Source organism: Moschus berezovskii, chromosome 22 (assembly GCF_049115385.1).
Source record: "Moschus berezovskii isolate FMDL1 chromosome 22, NW_MosBer_1.0, whole genome shotgun sequence".
Classification (NCBI taxonomy): Eukaryota; Metazoa; Chordata; class Mammalia; order Artiodactyla; family Moschidae; genus Moschus; species Moschus berezovskii.
In genome coordinates this window covers 8,219,018-8,240,042 of record NC_142481.1, presented here as the reverse complement: position 1 = coordinate 8,240,042, position 21,025 = coordinate 8,219,018, and the positions used below count along the sequence as shown (strand labels likewise).

At 51.7% G+C, this 21,025-nt stretch overlaps 1 protein-coding gene across 2 annotated transcripts; it reads left to right on the top strand.

Annotated features, from left to right (window-relative positions):
• Nucleotides 1–5,595: 5,595 nt before the first annotated feature.
• SNRNP70 (small nuclear ribonucleoprotein U1 subunit 70) lies at nucleotides 5,596–19,893 on the top strand. 2 transcript variants are annotated; one of them, XM_055411639.2, is made up of 10 exons: nucleotides 5,596–5,820; nucleotides 6,557–6,713; nucleotides 8,220–8,282; nucleotides 8,401–8,455; nucleotides 12,535–12,599; nucleotides 12,719–12,781; nucleotides 13,441–13,522; nucleotides 16,669–16,770; nucleotides 18,920–19,007; nucleotides 19,114–19,893. In XM_055411639.2, exons 2-10 carry the CDS (start codon nucleotides 6,567–6,569, stop codon nucleotides 19,733–19,735), a joined length of 1,287 nt encoding a protein of 428 aa, XP_055267614.2. In that variant the 5' UTR covers nucleotides 5,596–5,820; nucleotides 6,557–6,566; the 3' UTR covers nucleotides 19,736–19,893. The 2 variants fall into 2 exon arrangements, with proteins under 2 accessions (XP_055267614.2, XP_055267613.2); XM_055411638.2 differs by having other exon boundaries at nucleotides 5,598–5,820; nucleotides 19,087–19,893.
• Nucleotides 19,894–21,025: the final 1,132 nt, after the last annotated feature.

The window sequence follows — 21,025 nt, the reverse complement described above, 5'->3', positions numbered from 1 at the left end:
CAGACAGAAGCAGCACAGTCCCAAGCAGCTAAAACAAAAACCATATTACAGAAAGTGAATCATGATGAAAAAGCAGAAAGTTATGTCCCAGATGAAAGTGAAAGTCTCTCAGTCATGTCCGACTCTTTGCAACCCTATGGACTATATATATAGTTCATGGAATTCTCCAGGCCAGATACTGGAGTGGGTAGCCTTTCCCTTCTCCAGGGGATCTTCCCAACCCAGGGATTGAACCCAGGTCTCCTGAATTGCGGGCAGATTCTTTACCAGCTGAGCGACCAGGGAAGCCCAAGAATACTGGAGTGGGTAGCCTATCTCTTCTCCAGCAGATCTTCCTGATCCAGGAATCAAACCGGGGTCTCCTGCATTGCAGGCGTATTCTTTACCAGCTGAGCTATCAGGGAAACCCAAATGAAGGGACAAGATAAAACCCCAGAAAAACAACTAAATGAAGTGGAGATAGGCAAGCTTCCAGAAATAGAATTCAGAATAATGATGGTGAAGATGATCCAAGATCTCAGAAAAACAATGGATAAGATGCAATAAATGTTTACCAAAGACCTACAAGAACTAAAGAATGATACACTGGAAGGAATAAATAGCCAAATAACTAAGGCAGAAGAACAGATAAATGATGTGGAGAACAGAATGATGGAAATCACTGCCACACAGCAGAATACAGAAAAAATGAAAAGAAATGAAGAACCCTAAGAGACCTCTGGGACAACATTCAATGAGTGAACATTTGCATTATAGGGGTCGCAGAAGAAGAGAGACATAAAGGACCTGAGAAAATACTTGAAGAGATTACAGCTGAAAACTTCCCTAACATGGGAAAGGAAATAGTCAACCAAGTCCAGGAAGCACAGAGAGTCTCAAGCAGGATAAACCCAAGAAGCAAAACACTAAGACACATAGTAATCAAACTAACAAAAATTAAAGACAAAGATAAAATATTAAAAGCAACAAGGGAAAAAATGACAAATAACATATAAGGGAACTCCCATCAGGCTATCAGCTGATTTCTCAACAGAAACTCTACAGGCCAGAAGGAAATGGCATGATATATTTAAAGTGATGAAAAGGAAGAACCTACAACCAAGAATACTCTACCCAGCAAGACTCTCATTCAGATTTGATGGAGAAATCAAAGTTTTCCAGATAAGAAAAGTTAAGAGAATTCAGCACCACCAAACCAGCTTTACAACAAATGCTAAAGGAATTTCTCTAGGCAGGAAACATAAGACAAGGAAAAATCTACAGAAAATAAACCCCAAACAATTAAGAAAATGGTAACAGGTCATACATAATTATCTTAGCTGTAAATAGGATTAAATGCACCAACCAAAAGACATAGACTAGCTGGGTGGATAAGAACATGTGCATGTATGCACTTCCACTTACCACATCACTCTGCTTGACCCCCAAGTGGTATGTAAGTATTTTATATTGTTAAGTTACTCATGTTCCCATTATGGCTTGCAATTGTAATTATCTTTAATTTTTTTTGCCTGGCTACTGATTGTGAGAACTGATAAACATCTTTCACTATTATAAATAAATAATAAGCAACCAGGGTTTCCCTGGTGGCTTAGATGGTAAAGAATCCACCTGCCAATGCAGGAGATGTGGGTCAGATCCTCGGGTCAGGAAAATCCCCTGGAGAAGGGGATGGCAACCCACTTCAGTATTCTTGCCTGGAGAATCCCATGTTGACAGAGGAGCCTGGTGGGCTACAGTTCATGGGGTCCCAAAGAGTTGGACATGACTGAGCAACTTACACTTACTTAAGCAACCAAATTAAAAAGAGAGAGAGAGAGAAAAAAAAAGTTCTTGTGGAACTTCCCTGGTGGTCCAGTGGTTAAGACTCCAGTCTCCCACTGCAGGGGGCACAGGTTCCATTCCTGGTTGGGGAACTAAGATTCCTCCATGTAGCATGGCACAGTCAAAATAAATAAATAAATAAAAGTTCTTGTAGGGGGGAGTTGGTTCTTTGGTACATGAGTCCAGCTTCTCCCCAGATGCCTGGCCTCCTGAATAATGCAAACTTTCCTTTCCTAGTAACACTCATCTCTGGAGTATTGACTTCCCAGCGGTGAGTAGCTGAACCTGAGTTCAATAACACTACCTTCTTAGTCCAAGCCATCATCTCGTCCCTGGAAATCGTAGCCTCCTAAGCATCTGCCTCATGATGTACTCTGCATATAAGTTAAATAAGCAAGGTGACAATATACAGCCTTGACGTACTCCTTTTCCTATTTGGAACCAGTCTGTTGTTCCATGTACAGTTCTGACTGTTGCTTCCTGTTCCAGTGAGTCAACTCGTTGCATGAGGTGGCCAAAGTATTGGAGTTTCAGCTTTAGCATCAGTCCTTCCAATGAACACCCAGGATTGATCTCCTTTAGAATGGACTGGTTGGATCTCCTTGCAGTCCAAGGGACTCTCAAGAGTCTTCTCCAGCACCACAGTTCAAAAGCATCAATTCTTCGGTGATCAGCTTTCTTCACAGTCCAACTCTCACATCCATACATGACCACGGGAAAAACCATAGCCTTGACTAGACGGACCTTTGTTGGCAAAGTCATGTCTCTGCTTTTTAATATACTATCAAGGTTGGTCATAACTTTCCTTCCAAGGAGTAAGCATCTTTGGGAGGAGAAGGGGACGACAGAGAATGAGATGGCTGGATGGCATCACTGACTCTGTGGACATGAGTTTGAATGAACTCCGGGAGTTGGTGATGGACAGGGAGGCCTGGCGTGCTGTGATTCATGGGGTCACGGAGAGTTGGACACGACTGAGCGACTGAACTGAACTGAACTGAACTGAACTGAAGCATCTGCCTGTTCCCCTTCAGCCTCTTTCCTGCATTTTCTTCTGTCTATTGCCATTGATGTGATCTTTTAATAATGCAAATTATGCTTTGTCCATCTTCTGATCTAAGCCCTTTAGTAAGTCCCTATTTATTTTCAAATAAAATCTGCCCTCTCCCCCATGTGATAGTTTATTCAGGCAAAGATCAGCAATGGCTGCTACAACCAGGGGGTGAGAGATGAGATGGTTGGGGAACAGTGGCAAAATCTCACTGCTCAGATTACCAGTGAGAAAATGTACTTCAAGAGCAAGATCTGTCAGTTAGTTCCTTGATCAGGTGACCAAATTCAGCATCATAATAGTGGGACTATCTCCAGATGTGATGCAGTCAAAGTCTTCAGTATCACCAGGGAAAAGTTCTCACCAAAAATGCTCAACATCAGTTTATTCAAACTTCAGACTCAATTTCCATTTTACAGGCAAACAGGGTTAGTGGAAGACACTGTAAACACCATGAGGAAATAATCAGAAATCCAGAATTGTGGGACTTTCTACTGGAAACTGGTCTGAACTTAGGGGGAAAACCAACAACATAATTTGGGAAACAGTCTCTGTGTCTGTATTCTATATTAAAAGAGAATAAAGGGAAAAAAAGGATAAAGAAACAGGATAACCAAATGCAATGCATGAAACTTGATGGACTTCTGGTTGAGATGAAAACAAATGCTTGTGGGTCTATTGGGAAAATCTGATTTCTGAATAAATGTGAAATAGAGACTGGATAAACTAAGAGGTGAAAATAGTTTTGTGGGACTGTATAAATGTTCTCAGAGATGAAAGTAGTTTTGTGGTTATGCAGAAGAATACTCTTAATCTTAGAAGATGCATGCTGAAACTTTCAGAGGTGCAGTGCCTCTTTATCATTACTTTTCAATGATACAGGGAAAAAATTATTAAAGTACATTTAGCTTTATTTTCTTTAAATTTTTTTATTTCGAAATAATTTTAGAATTTTGGGAAGGCTCCAAAAAAAATACTTCAGGGGGTTCTACATACATAGATAAACTAAAGATGTCAAAGTACTTAAAACATGATAATAGTCATTTAAATTTGTAATAATTCCTGCAATTATTATTAAATAGGCGATTGAATCTACCCAAAAAACTTAAAAAATACTTAACTTTTTACAGGTCTGCTGCTGCTGCTGCTGCTAAGTCGCTTCAGTCGTGTCTGACTCTGTGCGACCCCACCAGGCTCCCCCGACCCTGGGATTCTCCAGGCAAGAACACTGGAATGGGTTGCCATTTCCTTCTCCAATGCATGCAAGTGAAAAGTGAAAGTGAAGTCGCTCAGTCGTGTCAGACTCTTAGCGACCCCATGGACTGCAGCCTACCAGGCTCCTCCGTCCATGGTATTTTCCAGGCAAGAGTACTGGAGTTGGGTGCCAATGTCTACAGAGCCCTAAATAACATGGCCACCAGTTCTCGACTCTCTCCACCAACAACCTGGAACTCCCGCCATCCTTCCTAATTCAGGGCCTTTGCACTTGATATTAATCCCGCCCCGATCTCCCTTCCCTTGCGCCTCTGTTTAAATGTCATCTTCAGAAGAGCCTTCCATTATCATCCTTTTCGTAGTTTCTTTTTCTTTTTGGCTGCAACACACAGCATGCACGATCTTAGTTCCCTGACCAAGGATTGAACCTGCGCCCCCTGCAGTGGAAATGCGGAATCTTAGTCATGTATGGATGTGCGAGTTGGACTGTGAAGAAAGCTGATCACCGAAGAATTGATGCTTTTGAACTGTGGTGCTGGAGAAGACTCTTGAGAGCCCCTTGGACTGCAGGGAGATCCAACCAGTCCATTCTAAAGCAGATCAATCCTGGGTGTTCATTGGAAGGACTGATCCTAAAGCTGAAACTCCAATACTTTGGCCACCTCATGCGAAGAGTTGACTCACTGGAAAAGACTCTGATGCTGGGAGGGATTGGGGGCGGGAGGAGAAGGGGACGACAGAGAATGAGATGGCTGGATGGCATCACCGACTCGATGGAGGTGAGTTTGAGTGAACTCCGGGAGTTGGTGATGGACAGGGAGGCCCGGCGTGCTGCGATTCATGGGGTGGCAAAGAGTCAGACACGACTGAGCGACTGGACTGAACTGAAGTGAACCACTACACCACCAACGAAGCCCCGTCGTCCTTTCTAAAATAGCTCCTCTTTCACAGCTGAACACCTTATTCTGCCCTTTCTTTATTGTGACGGCCACTATCAGAAGTTAATTTTTTAATGCCTTTATTGTCTCCCTCCACACGATGCAAGCTCAAAAAAGGAAGACTTCGCTTTAGTCACACGCTACACCGTCAGAATCCAAACAGTGTCAAGATATGGTGCGCTGGATGGAGAGGTTATTGATTTAATAGTTTAGGTAATCACATCCTCCACATAGGGACTCTTTGCTAGGCGGCGGAAGGGTATAATACTGGTAACTGAGCATACACGCATGCGCCCAAGATCCGGGAAGTGTGTTAGGGAAAGGGGTGGAGCATCGAGAAGCGTCTCGCGGTCAGAGGCGGTTGGAGTCCAGAGCGCGAGGTGGAAGGGGACCGCTTGGGGCTCAGCGCGCGTGCGCACTATGACTTCCAGCCTGCCGCGGCAAAGGCGTCTAAGACGCCGGAAGGCGGGGGTAGTGGCTTCGCGCCTGCGCAGTGCCTGCGGCGACGCCAGGGTCCCTGTGAGTGAATTGTGATTGACTGGCGTAGCGCGTGCGCCTTGCGACCAGCGGAGGGATTTGAGGCTGTTCCCACCCCTTGCCCCTGTCGCGAGCCGAGGCCGCGCGGGCTCGTGAGCTGCGGCCTGGTGCGCGCGCTAGGCGGGCGACAGAGACTGAGAGACGCGGACGCCGCCGGAGTCGGAGCAAGAGCCGGAGTATCCACTGCTGAGGGGCCGCCGGAGCCGCCGCGAGCCCCCGGACCGTCGCTAGGCCGAGGAGGGCGCCGCGCGGCGGGTGAGTGTGACTGAGTGGCCTTACCGGGTGCGGGGCCGCTACCCACAAGTCCCTGCGGTGGGCCCCGGTCCTTTCCCCGCGGCCGGGTCCCTTTCCCGCGCCACCGTCACAGCAGCTTTTTGCACCCCTTATCCAGAGTTCTCTAGTCACTTAAGTTCTCTTTCCATAGCCTCTCTCCCCCTCAGCACTTACCCACAGGCCCTTGCGGTATGTTGCTTTTTTTCTTGTCGCCTCCGCGGACCCTTACCCATAATTCATTTCGCCTAGGGTGCAGATCTATTACCCACAACCCCCTGGCTTGAGAGGCTTGCTACTTTTGACCCCCTTCCTTAATTGAAGACTTCCTGCGACCCTCGTCCCGTAACCTGTTATCCACGGTATGGGACCACCTCCCGCCACTGCCCTGGACTCCCTTTCTCGGGATCCTTGATGTCCCCACAACCACTCAGGGACCCTCAACCCCGCGGTTCCTTGCCCAGGACTCTGAGACTTCACTACTCAGAAACCCTTTTCAGCGTTTGTTTCCCTTACCGGCTTGGCCCGTCTTCACACAGCTCTCACACCAAAACCCTCTTTCACTCAGATTTACTCCTTTTCCCTGTGACTTAGGGGCACGCTGTATAGAACCTGTTTTGATACTGAGATTTGCCTCTATTTCCTTCTTTTCCTGGGAATCAAGGGGTTATAGGGGCTTCATCTCCCCCAGCCCACCCTAATATAAGGCTTCTGCTCTCAGACTTGGCAAGATGACCCAGTTCCTGCCGCCCAATCTTCTGGCCCTCTTTGCTCCTCGTGACCCCATCCCATACCTCCCACCCCTGGAGAAACTGCCACATGAAAAACACCATAATCAACCTTACTGTGGCATCGCACCCTACATCCGAGAGTTTGAGGTGAGTTCAGAGAGCAGACTTGGACCTAGGTTGGGTTTGCGGGGGTCGTGGGGCTGGATTGGGGAGTCCAGTGTCTGGCCAGTTTTCTAGGCTGGGTGGTTATTATTTCTGTATTTAGCTGCGCCTCGTTTTAGTCACGGCATGGGAACTGTCAGTTGTGGCATGTGGAATCTAGTTCCCTGACCAGAGTTGGAACCCAGGTCCCCTGCATTGGGAGCGAGGAGTCTTAGCCCCTGGGAATTCCCAGTTTTCTTGTCTTGATTGGGGTTCGTTATGTATGCTTTGTTGAGTTTTTGTTATAGTTCAGTAGTTTGTCACAGTAACTACCAGTTGAGGACTCAGACTGTCCAGTTAAGTAGTCCTTGGCACATTTATCAGCTGTGTAACCTTGGACAAGTGGCAGATCCTCTTAGTCCTGTGGTCGCTTCATCTATAGCAAGGGAATGTTACTTTGTAATAACTGACAGAGTTAATTGGAAGTTTTGTTTTGGGGCTTGGCACTAAGCAGTCAAGAAAGGTCAATATTTCTTATTTTATTTACCATTTTTGTCATTAAAGGGTTGACACCGGGTGGTGTGCTGTTAAGATGGTGATCTTGAGAATTTCAGCTTTGTATCTTTAGGACAAACGTAAATAAATGACTTAGGCTCAACCTCAGTTTTTCGTTTGTGAAATTGGGATAACAGCGGTCCACCTCTTAAAGTGATCAAAGAACACCTGAGTATGTTGACACACAGCCAGAAGTCAGAAGAATAACGATCTGGCATGAGTGGGAAAGGGGAGGAGGAGGAAGTTGCAGAGCAGAAGTTAATAGTGAGATGACAGAAGATTGGTTCCTTAGTGAGACTTGCCACCCTCAGTGAACCGGTACTTGGAAAATGTTATTAGCCAATTAAACTAATGACTGTAGGTGTGTGGCAGATGAGGGTCATATGCTAGTTACTATTTGATGAGAGCTTGCTGAGGCCTTTAAGAACTGCCCTGGCCCTCAGAGAGTGTCCAGTTGTTTACTCCTGAGCTCTGCACTTTCAGCTCCTTTTGCTTCAGGCCTGGTCCAGATTCCTGTCTGTCATAGAGGACGAGTATTGTGATACTCACAGTGTGATATGATAGAGGACTGCAGATCGATGCTCTTGATAAATGCAGGAGGATTATTTTCTCTCTCCTAGTATTTTTAGAGAATATAGAGTTAAAGAAAATCACACTTCTAAGTTCAACAAGCATAAAACTACTCTGTTAGATTGTTGTAGATGTTTCTGCATATTTCGTCTCAGTTTCTCTATCTCTTTTGTCACAGACCAGTAACTGTTCACAGATTGCATTAGTCTACGGACCCCGCTTTGATCTGCACTGTTCCACCACCTCCACTGGCCTGGGAAATGTCCATGTTTGTGTGGGCGTGTGTGTAAACGTGCAGGAGAGTGTGGCCAAGATGTTTGTTATTTCTTGATTGGCTGTTCCTGGCTGTTTTCCCCTTCCTCCCACTGCTATCACTCTTATTCTCAGGACCCTCGAGATGCCCCTCCTCCAACTCGAGCAGAAACCCGGGAGGAACGCATGGAGAGGAAGGTATGTAATGTTGCCTTCTGCCTCACATCTTTTTTTTTTTTTTGCATCTTACTTCAGGATGTTCCCTGATATCAGGGCCCTTCTGTCTGTATTCAGTTGTCTACCTTTTTCCTGACAGAGACGGGAAAAGATTGAGCGGCGACAGCAGGAAGTCGAGACAGAGCTAAAAATGTGTAAGTCTCTCCTCTTTTCATCTCTTATTCAAGCATGCTTGTGTTTCTTTTCCCCAGGTCCACCCCAGGACTCTTTATTTCGGAATGTGGGTTGTTGTCAGTTCACTTTTTTAGCCCCCACTATTTGCCAAGGCCTATATTTGGTTTAGACGTTTAAGCAGGAGAGCATGGAATAAGAGCAGACAGGAAGGGAGCCTGGTACTCTGGGCTGCCTCCTGCAGGGGTCTGCACTTGGAGAGGCGGCCACTGCCCAGCTGGGTCTCCCAGGCCAAGGCATTGAGGTCCGGGCTCATGAGGCGGTTCTGGTTTCACCTCAGATCCCTGGCCCTCGGGCTGGGAGTGCTTCATCCCTTCCAGGTCCAGTAGGAGTTGGAGTTTGGGGGAGGGACGTTGTAGTCATTAACCAGACTTCACAAAAGAGTCCCATATCAACCTCGGGGCCTTTTCTTATTAGAGCAAGGACTGTGTAGTCAAAAGATGGGTTTTCCTCCTATGCTCGTGAGGCTCCAGTGAATCACGTCACTCTGAATCACATTCCCTGGAGGAGTCCATTGCTCCTGGAGCTCATTAGACAAACACCTGACAACGAAATACCTGGGTGTCTCAGCTCAGAGCTCTGAGCTCTGGCTCTCACTGCGTTCCTGTCTTCTTGGATGCCTCGAGGCATCTTGCACTGTGGACCACAATCAGGATTTCCTCTCCTTACCAGTCTGTCTTCATTCGATGTTTCCTGCACTGAAACATGGTCATCCAGCTTTGCAAGTCGTGGCCAATTGTTTCCACTCAGTTTGCTTTTAACACCTTTTCTTGCTGTCTCCCCAGATTGTCGCCAAGACCTACCCACCCATGTTACTCTCTAAATGTCACAAATCTGAGCATTCTCTGTGTCCACCACCACCGAAGTCCCCTCTAGCCAGGACACATAGTCTAATGAATTTACTTACATCTCTGTCCCCCGCAAGTTCTGTGGGGCTTTTTGAAATAGAACTCTTGATTATACCTTTCTCTGCTAACGGCTTTTTTTTTTTTTTTCCCTTTGGGCTGTACCATGTTGTCCTCAGAATCTTCGTTCCCCAACCAGGGATTGAATTCGGGCCCTCTGCAGTGAAAGTGCAGAGTCCTAACTACTGGGTCGCCAGGGATTTCCTGAACAGCTTCCTTTTGCTTTCAACCTAAAGACCAAAGTCCCTTCCCTGCCCGCTGAGGGTGCATTCTGCCCGTGCTCCCTCCCCTCTTGCTCCAGCCTGCACTGGCGTCTTCTCCTGCCTCTTCTTTCCCAGATGGTCTCCTGTCACTGGGCCTCTGCCCAGGCCGTTCCGCCAGTCTCACATGGTACCTTGGTGTATATGCAACTGCCCTTTATGTCTGGCAGCGTCACTCCTCAGGGAATCCTTTCATGGCTTCCTTGCTCGGGTGGAGTCCGCTTGCACACCGAAAGCCCTGAGTCCTGCTGCAGCTTGGTCATTTCAGTCTGCGGGAGGAACTCACTGACGAACACAGTTCAGGAAGCAGGGTTCTGGTGGAATTTGCTCACCATTGTGGCCCCAGCTCCTGTAGGACCTGGCACACACAGCTGTTGACAGCAGTTGCCTTGGGGAACCTCTCAGCTCTGTTGCTGGGGCACAGGCCTTGGAGTCTGACCCACGTGAGTTTTGAAAAAAGGAAAAGAAAAGAATCCTGGCGTGTTAAATGATACTGAGGATGCAGTTAGTTGAATTTAGGATATGGGAGATTGTATACGACAAACTTGTGACCCAGTTTCCTTAAATAAATGTGAAAGCTGGGGAAGCAGGTGGGAAGGGAGTGAACCAAAGGGGTTAAAGAGTCAAAGGGCACCTCAGCCAGATGGTCAGTGTGGAGCTTGTTTGGGTCCTGATTTAAATGAGCCATCTGCAGAAATCTTGTTTTGAAACAGTTGAGGACATTTGAACACTGTGATTTGGTGAAGATAAAGGACTGATGTTAACTTTTAAGGTGTGATAGTAGTACCGTGGTTACTGTTTGTTAAAGTCTTTATTAGCAGTTACAGTGGTATTGTATATGTGGAGTTTGCCTTAATATGCTGCTTGGGATAGAGATGTGACCGGTGTTGCCATGTGGTAACCATCGAGGTTGGTCCGGAGGGGTTCATTATTCTGTTCTCTCTTTCCTTAAGTGTTGGACTTCTCCATGATAGACAAGGAAACAGAAAGGGTGGATCGAGTACAGTAGGCTTTCTCTGCCCTAGGAGCCTCCACCCCCCAGTACCGAAACAGGCTGTCTCTTGTCACAGTTAACAACTACCATTGAAGGGGACCTTGCTGAACACTTGATGTATTTCATGTTTTTTACTTACAGCTTCCAAGTGCAGTAGGGTTTGTTACTCCAGTTTTTAAGACAAAATGAAGGTCTGTGGAGTCTGGGTCCGCTTAGCAAGAGTCAGAGATCTGAGATACTTCCTCGTTTCTCAACCCCACAGTCTAGTCCTTTGAGCCCCTGCTCTGGGCTACTACGTAGACAACCTCTTTGCCCAGGGTTCCCTGAGGGCAGAACTGCCAGCAGGGTGGAGTGGTGCGAGGCGTGTGCGTGCTGCCAGTGAACCGCTGATCAACCTCACTTCGTTGCCACCGTCTTAGCTGAGATTCATGGGCACTACACTAGCTTTTACCTTGGGTCACGCTCCTGGGCCTCTTTAAGCAAAAACCATAGGGTCTCTTGTGCCAGGTTGGTTTCCCTGTGTCTGCTGGGCACCTTTGGCTGCTCATGCAGAAGCTCTGCCCTCTGCTGTTTGGGCTCCATCTGCTCCTGCAGGCAATGATTGGTTCTCCCGTAATGCCACTGCGGCACCACCTACCTCCTGGTGATACTGAGGTTTGTGTTCTGTTAAATACACCTTCATGTCAAATGGTATTTCAGTGAGGCCTTTCCTGACCTTCCCAGTAAAATGCTTCTCCCCATCTCTCTGTTATTACTAGACAGAACTGGGTGATTGTTGGTCTTAGGGTGCTCACTGGCAGCCTCCCTGCAGTAATAGATGAGCTCCAGGAAGGCAGGGGTCTTTTTTCCCTCTTTTTCACTGTTACCCCAGCACCTACGAGAGTTTCAGGCAGATAGTGCTTAACAGATACTTGTTGGGCGAATGGATGCAGATTGAGACTTGTGGGCACAGTTACAACCCAGAGGGATGGGCTTCGGGTGAGGAAGTGAGGGGCAGGCACAGGGATGGATATGACCCGTCTGAATCACCTGTGGAATTAGTTCTGTAAGAGTCTGGCTCTGTCTATGGAGCTGGTTGGTCCTCAGTGGTCTGGCGGTAGTAAGGCTGGGAGTTAACCCCATCCGCCCCTTGTGGCCTTAGTGCCAGCTGTGGGTTCCTCCCTGAGGCCTCAGGGCACAGGGAAGAAAGCAGGGGTTGACCTTTGCTAGGCTCCCACTCCCATCTAAGGGTTTTCATACAGGCTGCGGTTGTAGGCCTTGCCAGTGGGTGGCACTGTGGCACTGCAGGTGGCAGAGGAAACAGTGCCTGGCAGGATCAGGCTGCTTCTCCAGAGATGCCCTTTTGGGCTTAGCTGCTCCCACCTACGGAGAAGGCAATGGCAAGCCACTCCAGTACTATTGCCTGGACACGACTGAGCGACTTCACTTTCACTTTTCACTTTCCACTTTCACACATTGGAGAAGGAAATGGCAACCCACTCCAGTGTTCTTGCCTGGAGAATCCCAGGGACGGGGGAGCCTGGTGGGCTTCCGTCTATGGGGTCACACAGAGTCGGACACGGCTGAAGTGACTTAGCAGCAGCAGCAGCAGCACTCCCACCTAGGAGGGACTTGGACCTCAGGATATGTAGGCCTGAAAAGGGGGGGCAGTAGGCTGGCTGCCATCCTGTCAGCTTGAAGTCAGTCTCGTCCCTTCCTTTAATCAGCCTAAATCAGCCACTCAGATGAGGTCCGCTGTGCTTCAGGGCAGTCAGGGCTCAGAGAGGGGCCTGCCCATGATGGCCAGGTGACCAGAATTTCTGGGCCTTTGTCCATCAGTCTCTTTCTTGCTCTGTGATACTGTTGACAGTGTCTACTCACAGAATTTTTTTTATCCTTCACAGGGGACCCTCACAATGATCCCAATGCTCAGGGTGATGCCTTCAAGACTCTCTTTGTGGCTAGAGTGGTGAGTCCCCAGCTCCCAATCCCTGGAGCCCTAGGCTACGGAGGGCGTGGATGTGGACAGTAGACTTGGTCCATGGGGTGTTTGAGGGCTCCTCTCACTTCATTTCCGTCTCCTTGTAGAACTATGACACGACAGAATCTAAGCTCCGGAGAGAGTTCGAGGTGTATGGACCCATCAAAAGGGTGAGTGGACTAGAGCAGGGGTACTTGAGTTGAAGGTGTGTAGAGGGAGGGAGGAGGCACCACGTCATTTTGGGCTTCAGAATCCATGGCCTGGGTTTCTATCCTGCCTGCACATGCTTGCCGGAGTCTCGGGATAGCAGAAGGAAAGCAAAGAGGTCATGATTACTTGCTGCTGATTTAGAGCACAAGTCAACAAACTGCAGACTTAGTGTCTGTGAATGAAGTTTTGTTGGTATCCAGCCAGGCCCACTTTATTGTCTGCAGCTTCTGTTGCTGCAAGGCAGTTAAACAGGTGTGACAGAGACTGTGTGGCCCTGCACGCTGGAAATATCTGCTCTCTGGACCTTTGTAGAAACTGTATGTTGACCCTTGTTCTGGAGCACGGCTTCACGTCTAACGGACATTTCTTCATTTGATTGGGAAGTTACTCAGGTGCTCTGGGCTCTAGCACGGCTTGAGGTCACTGTGCACATCAGTTGCCAAGCCCAAGGCCATCAGAACATCAGCTACTCTGGGTGCCTGAAGGGGCCGGGAGAGGGTCAGAAGCATCTGTGGCTGGCATCATCCAGCCCAGAGCCTGGCACATGGGCTGTGTGATCGATAGCGTGAGTCGTCCCCTTGTCAGAACTGACCTCTGCCTCCTGCTGCCCACCCTCCAGATACACATGGTCTACAGTAAGCGGTCAGGAAAGCCCCGGGGCTACGCCTTCATTGAGTACGAGCACGAGCGGGACATGCACTGTGAGTGCCTCCCACCTGCACCCTGCCCTCTGACCCTCCTTCTTCTCTGCTGCCCCAGCCCCTTCCCGTCGTCTGTCCCCCAACCCCTCCCTGCCAGACCTGACATTAGCCATGTCTCTTCTCCTTCTCCCTCTGTTTCTGATATATCTTTTTTTTTGTTTTTTATATACATGTTTTTTAAAAAACAAAAACCAAAATCCCCCACAACGTGTGTGTGTGTGTGTGTGTGAACCTGGGGAGGTAAGTGTCACACGTTGAACCTCAGGGGCAAGGAGGGAACCCGGTGGGAGCTAGGGCTAGCTGGAGGTGGGGGGAGGGGTCGGATTTTCGGGGAGCCTCTCCCCATTTCCCCCAGCAGATTTGGGGGCGGCCAGGTTGCGGTGAGGACTGGCCTTTGAACCTGCCCTCTCCTCCCCCCAGCTGAGCTGGGGCTGGGCCACCCGACCCTCCACCTCCCCACCCCTGGCCCCCCACCCTGTTCCTTGGCGGGCAGTGGGCTGGTCTGCGTGTTCAGCGCCTGCCCCCACATCTCCAAAGCCCCCGTTGAGGCCGCGGCGGCGTCCACATGGGCAGGGCTGGGTGGGCGGGGGTGGGCAGGGCTGCGGCGTGTCCAGGGGCCGCCGTATTAATTGACTGTTCTTATTGTCACTGCAGCCACCACGCAGCTGGCTTGCAGCTGATGCTTACGCTCCCCTTACAACACCTCAGTGTATGGTTGGTATAAGGGTTTGTATCATGGGTAAGATCACTCAGCACCGCACACCAGCCCAGCTTAGCCAGGCAGCTCAGGAGCAGCGAGGCCTCCCTCCTCCCGCCCCTAGCCGCCCCTCCGCCTCCCCGCACCCAGGACCCTTTCCTTGTTTGGGTGCCCTCTATCCCTTCTGGCCCCATCCAGGTGCTCTCCGATAATCTTGCTGATCCCAGGAAGGGAAAGATGCCCCCGATGGGAAAGGCAGCCGGCCTCTCCAGTTGGGCTCGGTCTAACCCCCAGCATACCTGGCTTCCCGACAGCCTTGGCCCAACGGCCCCGGCCTGGTGGCGGGAATGCAGTGGGGCCAGGGCTCCTGGTGGAACCCTTCAGCCCTCCCGCCTCTCCCAGCCCCTGCCCCTTCTGCGGGGCCATCACTGTGGTGGCCCTGGAGAATCTTTGTGGTTGCTGGACTTGGCATGCTCTGCCCATGTCCTGTCTGCCTTGTCACAGTGGAGCCTCCCTGGGGGCTGTGGAGCCCAGCTCTTTCCAGAGCGCATGGACTTGGGGAGTGCTGTGGGAGGGGTCGAGCAGCGGACTGTGAGCAGCTGAAGGTGTTGGAGCTTTTCCTGAAAACCCTTCCACTGGCTGGAGACCTAAGAGAGGGAGAGAGAGCGAAGCCTAGAGACACACATGCCACATTTTTCTCTGCTGTTCTTCCCGGGTTGGGCCTCTTCTGGGGTTTGGGACATGACCAGAGCAGGGGTCCTTTGCTTGACTGTGCCCCCAGTCCTGAAATCCCTCCCCCGCTACCCTCCTCTGGGTTCAGGGGCCCAGCGGCCCCTTCCCCTTGGGTCATGAGCAGTACTCCCATCTCCTGGACCCCCAAAGCTGTCCCCTTGTGTGCCAGCCTTTGGGCTGAAGCAGGTGGTGGGAGGGAGTGAGAAGTTCAAGGTGGAAAAGTCATTCCATGTGTTGAGAGGGGGTGGGGCCTGTGCCTAGCTGAGTGTGGATTTTATGGGGAAAAGCTGAAGGTGGACAGGTTTGCTAAGGCCTCCCTAGCCGCCTTTTAGAGTTCAAACAAGATGGTCCTTTCAGGTTCCCAAGCTCTATGTTAACCCTTGTCTCCCCCTCTTCCAAGGCCTCCATGAGGTTTCTTTGGGGTCCACCACTTCTCAGCCTGCCTCCAGGCAGTGCAGGAGATGTGGCTCCTCTCCCCTCCGGGGGCTACCCCGGCCCCCTTCCCGTAGCTCTAGCTGACCCCATGGTGGAGGGTGTGGGGTCTGTGGGCGTGCTCAGGTGAGCTTGGGGGCTCCAGGTAAGCGGCCCCGTGTCCCCCCCCCCGGGAAGCCCGCCTCCTCGCCAGGCCCCCAGGAGTTGCCGAGCCCCCCCCATCCCGCTCGGTTTGGACACCCGCAAGGCCGGCATCGGTAAATGGCACCTTTTTCTCTTCCTCTGGTTGTATTGGGGGGGGAGCGGGCTGGGGCGGGGCCGGGTGTTGTGGCTGGTTGAGGATGACCCCCTCGGCCAGGGCTGGGGGTTGGGAAACAGGGACGTTTTTGGCTTCCCAAGAGCCCCGCGTGAGACAGCCCGGGCTTGAGCCTGTCCTCCGCTGTGTCCTGCCCGCCCGCGGGACGTGCCCCTCCCCCTCTACTCCTCTACTCCGCACCCCTCCTGAGGCTCAGGCGGGCTCAGCCTCTCCCGGTGCGTGTTGCACTGGGGTGTGGAGGGAGAGCTGGACTGGGGGCTGGGTGGGTACAGTCTCGGCAGGTAAGGCAGGGGTTTTCAGTAGCACCACACGACTCCCATGCCTCCCTCCACCTCCCTCTGCCCCACCTGCTGTAGGGGCCCATCACCACCTTCTCCCTGCCATCTCCTGAAGATGTCTCCTGCCCCCTTCTGGTTCATTTTCTGTTCTGATGTCTGTTCCCCCTGTGCTCACACTCCCCCAACAAAAACCACAGTAAAAGGAAACTGGTGTGAACTGGGGTGCGGAGCAGCCCAGCCGGGCCTCTGCTCCCAGCATGATAATTTAGGGTGCATGCCTGGGGTTGTGGAGGAACCCTCCCCCACCGCAGAGTCCAGCCTTAAGTTAACCTCCAGTTTCTTTGCAGCGACTTTGGCCGTCTTGGTGGGAGGGGGCTGCTCTGTCGAAGGGGAGTAGGCCTGGCCTCGGAGCCCAGGGCGGTGGTTAGGGTTAGCATAGTGGTTGGGAGTGGGCCGACCCCCCCAAGGGTGTTTGGGGGGTGATGAGGAAGCAGGTGGTGAGATGGAGCAGGCCCCTCCCAGGTTGGGAGAGGGTTGCCTGGCTGGCTGGTGGGCCTGTGTGTGTGCGTGTGTGTGCGCCAAAGTGTGCTGACGGGGACGTGGAGGGTGGGGATGCCACAGAGCGGGGCGTCACCTGACTAGAGGACCCTCTGGGGACTCCTCCCCCTCCCCTTCCCCGCATCTGTTGCAGCCGCTTACAAGCATGCAGACGGCAAGAAGATTGACGGCAGGAGAGTGCTCGTGGACGTGGAGAGGGGCCGCACCGTGAAGGGCTGGAGGCCCCGGCGGCTAGGTGAGCGCATCTTGCTCCGGCTGGGCTCGGGGCCCTGCTGGCGTCCTCTCCCTTCTGTCCTGCCTCTGTGCTTTCTGCCTTCTCTTCTTCCCCATGCAGCTGCTCACATTCCTCCTCCCTCCCTCCAGCTCCGCCTCTCGGGCTCCAGCATTCTCTTGGTCTGTTTTTGTTTTTTATTCTGGGTTACCAGTTAGGAGCAAGAGTACTGACCTGGAGAAGCCAGTTTGGGATCAAATTCTGATTTGCACACTACCTGGCAGGTGGATTTCTCCCCTTTTCTGTCTCATTTTCCTCATCCTAGAAAGTGGGAATAATCTCAGGAGTTTCTAGGAATAATCTCAGGAGTTCGCTGAGTTCAGCGTCTCAGATGCACAGCTTGGCGAGTGGTGTACAGTGGGGCTTGAAAGTCATTCTGTCGTCCACTTAGACTTTGCTCCTGCTCATTCGTCCCATTCATTCATCGATTGCTGAGTAAACTCTGGTTTTATCACCAGCTGTGTAGCAGGCTTCTCGTCAAGAGCGAGGTTAGCTGCTGCCCTCAAAGCTTCCTACCTTCAGTCCCTCTCACTGTCATCTCTTATTGTCAGTTACCGTCTGAGTCAAGGTCAGGTTGGTAGCAAGTACCAGAAAACAGCATAAAGGGGTCTGTTAGTATAGAACCCCAGTGTCTCAGGGCCTTGTTGGTATAGAACCCCAGTGTCTCCAGGCCTTGCTGGTGTAGAAACCCCAGTGGCTCGGAGCGCAGAGACATGGGATGTCTGTGGACCTTGAGGACCTGGTGGCTGAGCCTGAAGCATCCAGAGCCACCTCTGGCATCTCTGCACTTTCTGCCTTGTTTGCTTGCTGTCTGTGTGAACTGGTCTCTTCTGGGTGTCTCCCCACTGAGCCAGTGTGGCATTCCACAATGCAGTCTTGGATGAGTCTGCGCTTCTGGGTGGGTGGATCTAAGTGGTTCAGTGTTGGGCCTGGACCTGGGGCTGAGGTCGTGCCATCCAGACTTGGCTGTTGAGGACCAACTCCAGGGAGGGGGAAGTGACCCAATTGTCAGAGAAAATAGTCTTCTCTAGGCAGACACCCTAGGTGGGTCCAGTACCCTCTGATCTTATTTCTGCCCCCCCCCCCGCCCGCTGTTCTCATGCTTGACTTGCCTTTACTGAATAAATCACACACGTATCTGCTGAGTGTCAACTCAGTAGATAGCTTCTCATCTCACTCTCTGGTTTCTTTGGGTTGGAGTGAGTCCTTCAGAGTCTGCTGTTGCCCATTGTAGAATTCTGAAATCTCGGAATCTTCTAGTTTGATTGACATTCCAACTTTCTGATGGTGATACCCAGTGCATTTTGACTCAGTGTACATGCAAAAAAAATACATGTAACCCAAACAAAAGCGCCATTTGCCGCTGTCCAGCTTTATATCCTGGCTGCTGGTCCAGCGTCCTGATCGAAGGCGCAGTACAGGCTGGAGGGAGAGGCAGCTATTAATCAGCTCTCTCTCGCACATGCGCGTACACACACATGCACAAAATCGGAAACTCCACCTGAGGCACACACACATGAAATAGGAAATTCCACCTGAAGTTCTGAGGACTGTGTGGTCTGTGAGCGGAGAAGGGCCTCATCCGGTAGGTCAGGGCAGGCTGAGTGAGGAAGTGAGGTGTGGGTTAGGGTGCGGAGGGTAAGTGGGAGTTAAGTAGAAAGGGAGATGAGACTCCAGGGGAACGTGTGAATGATCCCCAAAACTGGGCAGGAAGGACATGGAGACCATGAGGAGGCTGGAAAATGCCTGGAACCTTCAGAACCAGAGGCCCTTGCGCTGAAAGACAGGGAGGAGGCCAACCTCCGACCTTGGCACCTCCGACCTTGGCTTGGGCGGTGGAGAGCCACTGCGGGCTTTGAGGCGGGTCACGGCTTCAGTTAGAAGGATCAGGGCTGTGCCTTGGGCCGGGGATGACGGGGGAGAGGGTCTGTGGGGCTGGGGCCTCCCCAGCGGGGGAGGTGAGCTCAGAGCCCGATGAGGGCGCGTCCAGCTAGCGCTGTGCCCTTCTGATCTCCACACTGCCCGCCGTCGCCGTCGGAGCGCCAGGGCCTCAGAGACGCCGAGGCTCGGGGTCCCCGCCCGCCCTGACCTGCCTGTGTCTGCCCGTCCCCAGGAGGTGGCCTGGGCGGCACCCGGAGAGGCGGGGCGGACGTCAACATCCGGCACTCGGGCCGGGACGACACCTCCCGCTACGATGAGAGGTGAGGCCGGGCCCGGTGTCCTGGGAGCGGGGCGGTGAGTGGGGGAGCCCTGCCGCAAACCTCTGCCCACCTCATCCAGGCCCGGCCCCTCCCCGCTGCCCCACAGGGACCGGGACCGGGACCGCGAGCGGGAGCGCCGGGAGCGGAGCCGCGAGCGAGACAAGGAGCGGGAACGACGACGCTCCCGCTCTCGCGACCGGCGGCGGCGCTCGCGGAGTCGCGACAAGGAGGAGCGGCGGCGCTCCAGGGAGCGGAGCAAGGACAAGGACCGGGACCGCAAGCGGCGCAGCAGCCGGAGCCGGGAGCGGGCGCGGCGGGAGCGCGAGCGCAAGGAGGAGCTGCGGGGCGGCGGCGGCGGCGACATAGCCGAGCCCTCCGAGGCCGGCGACGCGCCCCCGGATGACGGGCCCCCCGGGGAGCTGGGTCCCGATGGCCCGGACGGCCCAGAGGAGAAGGGCCGGGATCGTGACCGGGACCGACGTCGAAGCCACCGCAGCGAGCGGGAGCGGCGCCGGGACCGCGATCGCGACCGGGACCGGGAGCACAAGCGTGGGGAGCGGGGCGGTGATCGGGGCAGGGATGAGGCCCGAGGAGGGGGTGGCGGCGGCCAGGACAACGGGCTTGAGGGGCTGGGCAGCGACGGCCGAGACATGTACATGGAGTCCGAGGGAGGCGACGGGTACCTCGCTCCAGAGAACGGGTATTTGATGGAGGCCGCGCCGGAGTGAAGAAGCTGCTCACCGGCTGCTTGGACGTGTTCCTACTCTCTCTGCTGTCATCCTGTCCCCCACTTTCCTGGTCACCACCTAAATCTGCCAGCCAAGGGTAGGAGTCTCCTTATTTGTTTTGGTCTCTTGGATTTAAAAATAAAATTTCTTGTTGTTAATAGGCGCTTGGTTTCTTCACTGCTCTTGCTGTCTTCCCCAGGAGGGTGTCACCTTCTGACTTTAGATGGCCCCACTCTGGTTGGTGTTCCAGGATTGAAGCTGTATGAACTAAGGCTAGGGCTAGTCCGGGACAGCTGAACTGTTTAAAATAGGGTAAGGAAGCCCTTCTTAAGGGTCCTCCATGCCTTTGCTTTTTTTCAGCACTCCCACCCATTTCTTGTGGAGCTGTTCATATCCCTATCTTGGTGTGGGGATGGGGCTCTGGGCCGTGTTTTCACAAAGGAAGCATGAGAGCAGGATAAAAAGGTAAAGAGAAGACAGTCTTGTCTATAAGTGATATTGGCACTACTGGACAGCTAGCTACATGTGAAAGAAAAAAACATTCTCTTAATGCCACATACAAAGATAAGATGGGTTGGGGCTTCCCTGGTAGTCCAGTGGTTAAGACTGCCTGCCAATGCAGGGGACATGGGTTTGATCTCTGGTTTGGGAATATCCCACATGCCCAGGAGCTGCTAAGCCCAGGTGCCACAGTAAGAACCCACTGCGATGAGAAGGCTGCACACTGCAACTAGAGAGGAACCCTGCGTGCCACAACCAAAGAAAGCCCACATGCAGCACAAAAGACCCAGTGCAGCAAAAATAAAGTTCTTAAAAGAATGGATTGTTGGCTTAAATGTAAGACCAGGTATTATAAATAAAACGACGAAAACAGAACACACTCTGATAAATCACAGCAATACTTTTTTGGAACCAACTCCTAGAGTAATGGAAATAGAAGCAAAAATAAATGGGACCTAGCTAAAAGCATTTGAACAGCAAAGGAATCAATAAAATGAAAAGGCAACCTACAGAATGGGAGAGAATATTTTCAAATGATAAAACTGACAAGGGATTAATTTCCAGAATATACAAACAGCTCATATTGCTCAATATATAAAATACAAACAACCCAGCCAAAAATGGACAGAAGACCTAAACAGGCGTTTCTCCAAAGACAACATACAGACAGCCAACAGGCATGTGAAAAGATGTTCAACATTGCTAATTATTCCGTTCCGTTCCATCCAGTCGCTTAGTCGTGTCCGACTCTTTGCGACCCCGTGGACTGTAGCCTACCAGGCTTCTCCG

Bases quoted from the DNA above. Each gene is read 5' to 3' on its own strand.
- SNRNP70 (XM_055411638.2), top strand. From the start codon at position 6,567: ATGACCCAGTTCCTGCCGCCCAATCTTCTGGCCCTCTTTGCTCCTCGT. The intron at 13,523-16,668 runs GTGAGTGCCTCC...CATCTGTTGCAG, and splicing joins GCACGAGCGGGACATGCACT to CCGCTTACAAGCATGCAGAC. The intron at 19,008-19,086 runs GTGAGGCCGGGC...CACCTCATCCAG, and splicing joins ACCTCCCGCTACGATGAGAG to GCCCGGCCCCTCCCCGCTGC.